This window comes from Haplochromis burtoni, unplaced genomic scaffold (genome assembly GCF_018398535.1).
Source record: "Haplochromis burtoni strain Fernald_Lab_line unplaced genomic scaffold, NCSU_Asbu1 Contig_22, whole genome shotgun sequence".
Lineage (NCBI taxonomy): Eukaryota > Metazoa > Chordata > Actinopteri > Cichliformes > Cichlidae > Haplochromis > Haplochromis burtoni.
The window spans coordinates 2,661,368-2,672,795 of NW_024582383.1; the positions used below are offsets into that span (position 1 = coordinate 2,661,368).

Here is an 11,428-nt window from a genome sequence, read left to right on the forward strand (position 1 = left end):
CCCCCCCGGGTCTGCAGGTACAGGTTTTAGGATCCTAAACTCCAATTCCAATTAAAAGTTGTCTAATTTAAAGTCCAATGACATCTGTGCAGCTCTGGGTAACTCCTGCTTGTCTTCCAATGTCACCTCACCGTGACGCCGCTCGTTAGCAAAGGATTTTATGCTGAAGAAGAAGAACACGAGAACCTGACCTTAGGATGAGGGAACAGGAAGTGATGACTTGTTTCTTGGTTTAGCGCGTTTGGTGGTTTTTTACTCAATCGTCTGGTGTCCATGTTATTGATCACTGGCGCATCCATTCATCGAATCTCTTCCTGTTTCTTGTTGTTTCTGTCAGATGTGACTGACCGCTCTCTGAGTGATCTGATTGGTGGAAGTTCTCATTGGTGGGCTGTGGTTTAGCTTCAAATTGAATGCTGTTGGAGAGCTGATCTGTACCTGTACAGATGTGCAGAGTTAACACCGTGCCTTATTTTTGTGGATAATTTATGCGTTCAGCTCCATGTTTGCAGATTCCTGCTTTGCGTGCAGCTTCTGACTTCCAGTCCACACTCCTTACGTCCACCGTCTCCCAGTCAGCAGCTCGCTTTTCTAGTTTCAGTGATGTGAACGTGGCGCCTTGCTGTTTTACTGCCCTCTTGAGGCCTTGAAGAGAAATAAAATAAAAAATACAAGATAAATGAATACATTTATTTATACATTACACATAAGATGTAATGTATTAATAAATGTGTTACACATAATAAAAACATTTAAACCAAATTAATCTCATAAACTAAGTGTGGCGATAGTCAGGTCGTCGTACTCAGGTGTTTATTTAACCAATCACTTTGCAGCTTCACTAATCCATTTTCCCTGCCCCTTTCAGATCTGCAGCTGCTCCTCAGAAGTTCTTCTTCACCTCTTCGCTCCGGGTTCGCTTGTTCATGATGGAGGACTCGGAGGCGGAGCTGGCAGTGTCGGAGCCTGACGCCCTGGGTGCTGACTTCATTACGGTGGAGTTGGACACGCAGCCCATCGAGTACGTAGTGAAGTGGGCAGAGGTTGGCTCCAAGTTCACCATTTCCTGCGTGAAGAAGGACTCGGACGACCCGTCGGACCTGACCGCCGACCAGCTGAAGATCGAGGCGGATGAGGCGTTTTTTGCCCCGTATGAGGAGGTGTACCCTTGCGAGGTGACGGAGCAGAGCGTGGAAATAAAGACGGACTCTGACGAGGAGGACGAGGGTGTGGAGGAGCACGAGGTGCTGGTGGAGGCGGGCAGCAGCCAGTTGGATGGCGAGGCCGATTCGGACCAGGACAACTATGAGCCCGATGAGCGGCAGTTCCGCTGCAGCTACTGTGGGAAGTGCTACAGCCACGCCTCCAGCCTGTATCGCCACCAGCAGACGCACACGGGCAAGAGCTCGGGAGCCGCACCCCTCGCCAAGCGAGCACTGGAGCCGACGCACCAGGACGCACGCTACACCTGCCCCCACTGCGGCATGAGCTTCAAAGGAAGCAGGTTTGTCTCCGGTCTCTCCGAGCTTGACGTGTTTTCCTGTTCTCTTGTGTGATGTCACTTCTTGTTTTCTGTTCTCTGACAGGATGCTGGGCAGCCACCTGCGGCTGCACGGGAAGCGGAGGATCCACCCCTGCAACATCTGTGGAAAGGAGTTCAACCACAGTTCCAGCCTGTCTCGCCACCGCCTCATCCACAAGAAGGGCAAAGGCATCCCAAAGGACGCCGCCATTGGTGCAAATGTGGCAGCCCTGCGGCACTCACTGAAGGCCGGTGCCAAGAACCGGAAGACCAAGCGGCAGCAGCACGTGGCGACTGCCGTCATCCAGGGTGGAGATAAGTTCTACGCCTGCCCACAGTGTGACATGACGTTCCGGACGTCCACGCAGCTGTCGAAGCATCAGGTGACGCACGTGAAGGAGCTGCTGGACAACTACACGCCGGGCAAGGAGAACCTCGTCGAGACCTCGTCTGACCTTAAGATCCGCCTCAAGCTCTGCTCCCGCGACAAACCCAACTTCTACACACTGTGCAAGAAGAACCGCCGCCGCCGGGCCGGACGGGCCGCCAAGCGGGGCCAGACCTCTTCCGAGGATGAGGACGCCCCAGGCGGAGGGCGCCATGTCTGTGGCCAGTGCGGGAAGCAGTTCAGCCATGCCTCCAGCCTGGCACGACACCAACTGACCCACCGGGCGGCTGACGGCGACGGGCGCGGGAAGCTTCAGCAGCACCCGAAGACTGGGCTCCCCGCCAAGAACAAGACGTACACGTGCGCAGCGTGCAACAAGACCTTCATGCACTCATCCAGCTTCTCGCGCCACAAGAAGGCCCACATGGAGGAAGAGCAGCGTGCCCGCGCTGCCGCTGCCAAGCGCCGGAAGAGGCCCGTACTGGATGAGACTGCGCCGCTCGAGTCCGACTCAGAGTGAAGGTGTTGGTCCGGGACCAGTTCTGGAAGGTTCTGATTGGAAGCGTTCTGGACCAGTTCTCCTCCAGTTCTGGACCCGTTGGGACAGATTCTGGTTGTCTGGGTTTCACGAACTGTTGGTTCTTCTCTGGTGTAGATAGCAGCAGGTTATCCACTTGTGGCCGCACGGTGGGAGGCCCTCCGCCGGCACACATATCCATATATGGTCAAAACCGACCGTTAGCTAAACGCTCTTACAAATGGATTAGATTCACCTGCCCCGCCCCTGCCCCGCCCCCTGCACCTGTCTGTCCGCAGTCAAGCAGACTCTTCATCCTGCCTACTCCACAGTCCTGTTTCCCATAGGCCACCTGGAGCAGAGAGGCTAGAGTCATGCAGAGGAGCATGGGAGTCCTGACATAATCATACCTGCAGGTTCAATTTCCAAACTGTTAGTGATCAATCATTCCGATCAATCAGAGCCGATCGGTTGTTTTGGTCGTCCATCAGACTGTATTCACCACCTTTGATCTCCACACACGGCCAACAAACAGATTATTGATCAGTGAAGGTGGTTCGTCCGATCAGAAGTTTTCTAAATTGATCTTAAGCCGATTGAATAATCAATGATTATTTTTCTCTTCCGATCATAGTATTGGAGCTTGGATTAATCGGTAATCAACTCCTCGCTTACTTCCTGCGTCTCCTCTGATGCATTTTCTGCCTCTGTTCATCTCCATCGTTGTTCCCTTACTGTCAGACAGCCCCACCCAATCCCCTTTGAGTAACCTGATTGGCTGAGGTTCTTCCTAGCGCTGCATTCTGATTGGTCTGCTGCGTTTCACCTTCCACACTTTTTTTTTCTTCTTCATTTTAGCACGTAACCCCCAACTGGTCAGTCATTTTTGCTGGTGTCAGAGGTCGAAGGTCAGACTGTACTACTTATTTGTGAATTTGATGTAATATAGAACCCATATTTAAACTTTACCACAAACAATTTGAAGTAGCCCTGCCCATCGCTATCCTGTAGCTTCATCTTCATCATCAACACCAGGAAATGGTTTTCAAAGTAAAAGTCTCCAAATCAGTTTGGTTTGTTCCTGACTTCCACCCAGTCAGCTGTTTTCAGGAAGTTGGTGACACATAAACGCAGATGGTGATCCTCCAAGATGCTTCAAGTAAAATCAGACCTGCACACTCAGACGGACCTGTCCACATTCTCGACCCGAACTCACAGATTGAGAGCAGTTGATTGGAAGCAGAGAAACGATTCTTAACCTTGCGCAGACGTCAAAGATCAGATCTCAGGTTTCAGCTCTGCCCAGAGCGCCTGAAGATCGGAACCACGTCTGAACACGAAGCGTTTTGGCCGCCAGAGCGTGCTCGGAGCAGGTCACCTGAACTCTGAGGCTGATGGTCAGGTGACCTCTGCTGATCTCAGGTGTGCAGAGGCAGAATCCAAAAACTAAAATTCAGATATGGAAGAATAATGAACGAATGTGAAGGTTGAGAGTTTTTGTTGGTCGGCGCTCGAACTGATCAATCCGATCAGTCTTTGATCTGCTCAGAGTATCTGAAACAACCATCTGCTTTAGTGTCACTGACGGTCTGAAGCTGCTGGTCAAATCTGGTTCGCTCAGCCGGAGGAGAGTCCTTGTGACCAATCGGAGGAGACGTCCGGTTGGGCTGGTTTGTATTTCTGATTTTGGACTTGAGTTGACGTCTTACCGATGTGGTTCATTGATCAGATCAGTCCGATCTGAGGTGGACTGATCAGAGCATCCGGTCTGATCGGAAGTAGGCGGATTGGTCTGATTAGGAAAAGGAAAAAGAGTTTGAGTGTAAAAAAAAAAAAAAAAAAAAAAAAAAAAATTCCCAAAGTTTTTGGTGAATCTGAGACTCGGTGATCAGTGAGACTGATCAGACTGATCGATCTAAGATGCTTTAAAAAAAAAAAAAAAAAAAATCCTGCAGATGTTTGTTTTATTCATCAGGATTCTGATGGACTCTCCAAAATAAAAGCCTGTGGAGTGCGCCTGACCCCCCCCCCCCCCCACACACACACACACACACACACACACACACACACACACACACACACACACCCACACACACACACACACACACATTCTGTTTCCTGCTTATTGACACTTTGAGACTTTTACTGTTTGAATCGATTGGATTTAATTTAATTCTGATCTATTTATGAGTGTGTGCAGGCGGCGGTGGCGTTCTGTAGAAAACAAGGCTCCTCCCCCGCCCCGTCCGCCTCCATGTTCTGGTTTGTTTTGGGGCTTGAAGCCACCGTTTTCCTCTGTCCGCGGTGCTCTTAGATCCATGTTGTGTTGGTTTGTTGGGTTTGCAGCGCCGCCTGCTGATAGGTCGTTCATTGTGTCGTGTTTGCTGATAGAATAAACCAGTTGACATGTTTGTCTTGCGTTTTGTAATAAACCTTTGAAAGAACCTTCCTGAGTGTTTAAATAAACTCACCTGTCACCGTTACCATGGCAACCACCGCTCATCAGGATAAAGCTTTGGTAAACTGACCGGCTGTTCTATAGCGCTGAGCACTCGCTCATTCACACCAGCGTGCAGGTGGGGATCAAACCACCAACCTTCCACTTAGCAGGTGACCTGCTCCACCACCCGAGCTGCAGCCAACGCAACAGTCGGCGATCACTGATCTGATGTCAACACTAGGAGAGGACTTCCTGAAGGTCTGACCTTTCACCTGCTGATCTGGATCTTCTTCATGAACACCTGGAACAACGGCTCGGTGACATCATCAGAGCTCGTCGGGTGAGCGTTCCCCAGGTTCTGCTTCGGTCTGACGCTCGTCACACAGTGACAGGACGGGTGTTAATCATTTCTGTCTGCTCTCGATCAGTTTGTTCAGACCCAAAACAAGTATACAAAAACATCTGGCCAGTCAGATCGCTGCATTTGGCACCAACTGAATATCCAGAACTGAATATCCAATGAGATTGAAATGGTAAAATTTTTGCAGCTGGGTCAGTCGGCTCTGATCGCGCTGACTTCCCAAAACACAGTCGAAAGCTTCAATGTCACAATGGAACCTGGAAATCCCACTGCCTGCTCCGCAGACTCCGCGGGACTCATCGGGACAGCTCGTCATTGCTTCATGTTTTTGGAGGACGCGTTCACAGAAACGTATTTGCTTTGAGTATACGCTGCACCACAAGCTCGATATAAAAAGTCCTTTATTTTATAAAGGTGTCCTGACATGCTCCTCGACTGTGCAGAAGGACAGAGAACATTATATGCAGTGAGTGAACTGATTTAAATAAAACAAGCAGGATGATGGCTGTGACGGGGTCATGTACAGGAACTGGAATGTCTGTAAAACTTAATAAGAGATATATACTGTCCTTCACAAGGATGTGCAAGGTCAGCGAGCACCTGGGGGGCTGGTTATTTACAGTTACCACCTTTAGTGAGTGTGCACGTAGCTGTGCTGCACCAGAAACCTGGTTATGTATCTCATCATCATCACTGTTTATAAAAATAATCATATGCATTTATTATTGATATTTGATTTCTGCGAGTGCTTCGCGTCTCTGAGAGTGAATGTGTACTAGCTTCATGTGCTTCTCAGTTTTAGACGAGACCTAAAATAAAACAGAGATATTTGAACTCAGCTATAAATTAGGGTCCGGCCTACTCTTAAAGAAAGATCCAGGAGTTCCTGGTTGTGGATCCAGATGTCAGTGTGACGATCTCAGAGTGTCGTGGAGCTCCTTCGTGCTGGAAACGCTCGGATTGTCCCTGAACTTCTGAGTCTGATAGAGAAGCAGGTGTGGGTGTAACCCGGCAGACTCCACCTCAGCATCAAAGCTGAAAAACCCTTCCTGTTACCTGTGGTGACCTTCGTAATGGTCTGGGCAGCTCACCTTCAACATCAGACGTGCTCACACCTGCCTCGGCTTCAGCAGCTCGAGCTCCTCTCAGAGGAGACACCTACTCCAATTGGCGAGGAGTACCTCCCCCCAGCAGACCATCTCGCTCAGGTTTCTCAGGGTTCTGTTCAGGCTGACCTCTGACCTGCACCTGAGGTCAGTTTGAGTTGATTGTAAATCAATAACGTGCGTGGTCTAAGCTCTGTCACGACTCCACCAGCTGCAGGTCTGTTTATTCTGCATTATGAGGGAGCGAGATGACTCATAGTCACGTTCCTCCAGATTAAAATGGGCGTTCTGCTCTGTGTTTACCTGTTGCCATGGTGAATCACTGAAAACTCGCTGTGAGCATGCTCAGAGCCCACCGAGCTCTCCTTGGCATTTCTGGAAGTTCTTCGTTTATTAAACCTGATCCAGATGTTCAAATGAAGCGGCCACTGCAGGGCAGTAGACATCCAGCAGGACTTTGAGCTGCTCACAGTGAACACAAGAGGAAGAGAGCAGAGCTCTCCAGTGGTCAGACTGTGCAACTGCAGCTGCTCAGGTACACTTTAAAAATGAAAATATAGAAAAATAAAAATGTTTAAATATTTAAAAATATAAAAAATAGATGTTTGTGTCAGAGGAAACCAAAGGAGATGATCTCAAACTGCTTTCAGACAACAAGAAGAAGCTGAAGCAGGAAGGTGATGTGCAGGTGAGCAGCCGGTCCGAGTGTCCTGGTGTCTGTGAAGGTCGTGTTTATTCTGGCAGATGTTTGATCACCTGCAGACGTGACGTGGCGTCTCTTTATCGCCAGGCGAGCTGGTTTTGGAACAGTTTCTGACACCTCGCCCTCTTATCCCGAAACAAATGGCCTGGTTGGAAAATTAAACCACACAGTCCAGAGGTGCAGCACTGCCATTTGTATTGAGTTTTGCGATTACTTCACAAAACAGCATATTTCAGATATTTGTCTAATGCATATTCAACCACTGTTGTTGGCCCCACTGTGTTTGACCTCCGCACTAAGACATGACACTTCGTAAATGTTCTTGTTTGGCAGAGAGGCAAGGTATCTGTCACAGATCCCAAAACAACTGCCATGTAGGAGGCACAACAGGTTTGCAGCCAGTTTCAGCTACTCTGTGTTATTCTAGTCCAATAAGCAATGGAGAGGTTTGTGAGGGTCCAACTGGTCACCTTGTAGGAAGGTTGTAATATTTGTACTTAGGAGATTCATAGTTACATTAAAACACTGCGTGTGGTCTTCGCCCTGCAGCTGGATCTGCTGAGCAGCCTGTGAGAAGTCGTGGTCCCTCTGACCTGCCATTTCTACCCCTCCCTCCTCTGTCTATGTCACATTTCATTTGTCACATACACAATCACACACAGTACGACATGCAGTGAAATGCTTATTGCTGTGCAATTCTGACCGTTAAAAATACAAGAAGAACCTAAAATTAAAAAGATGTGCTGCTTTGACAGCAAACAGTTGAAAACAGCTGCGGGTGCATTACTGAAGTGCTTTATTTTGTTATTAAATTCATGTGAGGTGGTGTGTAGAGAGTCCAGTCCTACGCCTGGTTCAGGGCCCTAAAGCCTGGGGGAGAAGCTCCTCCTCGGTGTCTCTGTGTCAGCCTTTTGGGAGCGGAGGCGCTTCCGTGACCCCAACAGTGAGGAGAGTCTTGTTGGGCTGGGAGGGATCTTCCTGGCTTTGGTGCTGCACCGCTCTGTGTATACAAGGGGTATCGAGCTCCAGGCCTCGAGGGCCGGTGTCCTGCAGGTTTTAGATAACACCCTGGGTCAACACACCTGAATCAAATGATTAGTTCATTAGCAGGCCTCTGGAGAACTTCAAGACATGTTGAGGAGGTCATTTAGCCATTTAAATCAGCTGTGTTGGATCAAGGATGCATCTGAAACCTGCAGGACACCGGCCCTCGAGGCCTGGAGTTTGACACCTGTGGTGTAAACAGACCAGGATGGTCTCTGGGCTGTGACTTAAAGACAGTTTAGTTTTTGGAGGATACTTGCCTGTGTTCGCCTATCTGTCCAGGAAACCTGTGGAGCAGTTTTGGAAACATTTCGGGAGACGCTGTGGAGAGAGGCTGGGTGTTGGATTGCTGCACTGGGAGCTGGGATTAACACCGCTGTGGACATCATGTTTGGGTACTATTATTGCGTCTTGCTCACCTGTAAATAAACTCACTGTCTTTGTGACTGAGTCCTGTTTTTCTGCCTGTCGGTAAACCTGACAGTCCTTGTAAGCAATCTTCAGACACGAGCGTGGGACTTGGCGCTCCTCTCTGCCTGGGTGGAACTCATTATGGATTCCTGCCTTTGGCCCACGCACCTGCTCGTAATCTGTTCACCTGCTGCTCATTATCTCTGCGTTCCTGTCACTTCTTAAGGTGACAGATCGGTGCTACTCCCTCCCTCAGTCATGTCTCCCTGTCAAGTCCGCATCTCTGTGTTGGGTTTCCTGTTTTACTTTGACAGTCTGACCTGTGTTGGGTTTCCTGTTTTACTTTGACAGTCTGTGACCTGTGTTGGGTTTCCTGTTTTACTTTGACAGTCTGTGACCTGTGTTGGGTTTCCTGTTTTACTTTGACAGTCGTAAGCTATGTCCCAAAACGTCGGCTGCATCCTCCTGAGAACCCGGCCTTCGCAGTCTACGTGGGCCGGGTCCTTCGAAGACCGAAATGGCCGGAAGTGCGAGGCTGTGAAATGTGATGGTCTCACTTTCAGATTTGCGTCACCGCTGTGTAGGTGGAGTTTAATAAACTCGGCCATCTACTCCTTGCTATCCAAAATATAACGGGACACTGGAGTAAATTCTCGATCGTCTCACACTTCTGTTTAATCAGTTTTCTGTTTGACGTTTATTCAGCTGTGTGAAAATCCCGGAGGAACCCACCCGATGGATTAATAAAGTTTTATTTAATCTAATAACTTTTAGAGGATAATAAAGTGTTTTCACCAACTTGGCCCAGAAGAAAAACACATTTTAGCGTATAAAATAGCAGTCTCTTCCAAACAAGTCCTTTAGCATGCTGATGTTAAAAAATATCATGTAGAGTAAGACAGGCATAGAGAACAGCACTGACTGGGAGAGGCTTTGAACAGATGACATACTCGGATCACTTCAACATATAAGACTTTAACAATGCACAAGCATCTATCAAAAACCTATTTAATCTATCATCTGTGATATTATTATATACAATTATAATGTATTGTTCATCTCCCTTACATAAACAGGCAGCCTTAAGGTATGAAATATTCATTTGTCTACAGTTTCAGTGGCTGATAGTGCCCCACAGGCCTCAATGTGAGTTTGAAGCCATTATAATGTTCAAGTTGTTTAACGATAAACAGATTTTGAATGAAAGCCACGGAACTTCGGTAGCACAAAAAAGTCTATATTCTTTGTGTCCATAAGGATCAGTCATATTACCATTAATTCCCCCTGAGGTTGCCAAAAGCACCAAGTTAATATTTGAAAAAACTGCAGCAATACACCAAAATATAATCAATATTCTGTTTACTTGGTGACAACGCTGCTTTTAGCCTTCAATCAGAAAGCTTGAGTTGGCTAGTTGAGCATCGGGCTAATGTTTAAATCTTTCACTTTGGGGAAATAACTCGCATTACTGCTACTGCTGTGTAATCTTGGTTAAATTCAGAGCATATTCCATAAATTACCCTGCAATAACTAACTGTTAGAATAGCAGCACCGTATTACATCACACTGTGTGCATTTCAATCATTTATCCCACGAGTTTGCTAGCTAGCAAAATAATAAAAACGATTTTAAAAATTAGCATGTGTAACGTACACACTCGAGAAAATGATTTACTAGGACTTACGCAAACTCCTCCACAGTGAAAACGTACAAATCCTTCTTGCAGACTCCTCCTTGTATTTTTCGTTTTCCAGCAAACACTCATTAAAACGGCCTCCAGGTGGGTTAGTGCGCTCACCCCCGACTTGAAGGCTGCTCGAAATGCGGCCCTCAAATGCATCCTTCATGCTGTGAAGTTGAAGATTTATTAGGCTGTGTTTTGAGTTTTGTTTGAAAAAGAATAACTTAATATAAGAAAAAAATATATATCACATATGCAGGACATTGTAAACTAGTTTTTTTTGTTTTTTTTAAATTAAGCAGCATGGCAGAACAAAATCAGGGCTGTATCAAGACACAGGGACTAAAACCCAATTCAACCAGACCCAAAACTGATCCATAATCAAAACAGGACTACAAGGTGAAATGGAGATCTGTTAAATTAACTAGAAACTTGTGAGGCGCTAATGTATAAAGACCTAAAGAAGATACTCTCAAAAGGGAACACTAAGTTTCTAGTACCTAAGTAAAATTTATCACACTGTTTGTTTGTTTGTTTGTTTATCCCGAGTTGCAGTTGGAAATTTACGTGTCTTAGTGCAAGTTTCAGTGAGTATGGAGGGCCAGGCGTGCTAAAATTAAAGAAATTACTTAAATGCGCTATTGAATACTTAATTAACATTTTCATGTGGCTATGCTTTCGGTGAGCATTTTCCCAACACAACAACGGACATGTGGAAACTAACTAAACTAAACTATACATTATGAAAAGCCCTATTTGTGTGTCACCAAATACACTTTGGATATTTGTGGTTTCATTTTAGATATCCGGTCAGTTTGCCAAGATAGAGCCTATTTGCCAAAATCTTTGATGATTTCGGAGATGTCTGCCCAGCCCAGTATCTCAGTAAAAGGTGTGACAGACCCGCTTGCCTTGCAAGAGGTCAAGTATGGGCTCAAAATGTGGTCATAAATATTTTGTACTTGTAAAAAAGATTTGTGTGTGGACTTAGAAAAAAAAACCCTGCAAGTTTTCCTTCATCACCATGAAGGAAAACAGTCTGTGGTCGTCCGAGTTTGGTGATTTTTGTGTCACAGGTCTACGTGTTTAATACAGGGACTTCCACAGCCTTTTCAACAGCGCTGCGGACCGCGGGGTGGGGGCGGGCAGTGTTTTGGAAATGACAGTCTTCATTACAAAGCTTTCTTCATTATGAATTAGCATACATGCTTTTATTGAACATTTGAAGAACCAGCAAAAAAAAAAACTCTTGTAG

General features: G+C 46.9%; 1 protein-coding gene across 1 annotated transcript in view; it reads left to right on the forward strand.

Moving 5' to 3' along the window:
* The window catches only part of LOC102311938 (zinc finger protein 135), a 35,917-nt gene extending 31,541 nt beyond the window's left edge, over positions 1 to 4,376 (forward strand). Inside the window, exons 2-3 of the mRNA XM_014332019.2 lie at positions 869 to 1,504; positions 1,587 to 4,376. Of these exons, the coding sequence (XP_014187505.1) occupies positions 927 to 1,504; positions 1,587 to 2,430 (1,422 nt within the window). The 5' untranslated portion in view covers positions 869 to 926 and the 3' untranslated portion in view covers positions 2,431 to 4,376. The remainder of the gene's footprint in view (positions 1 to 868; positions 1,505 to 1,586) is intronic.
* The last annotated feature ends 7,052 nt before the right edge of the window (positions 4,377 to 11,428 follow it).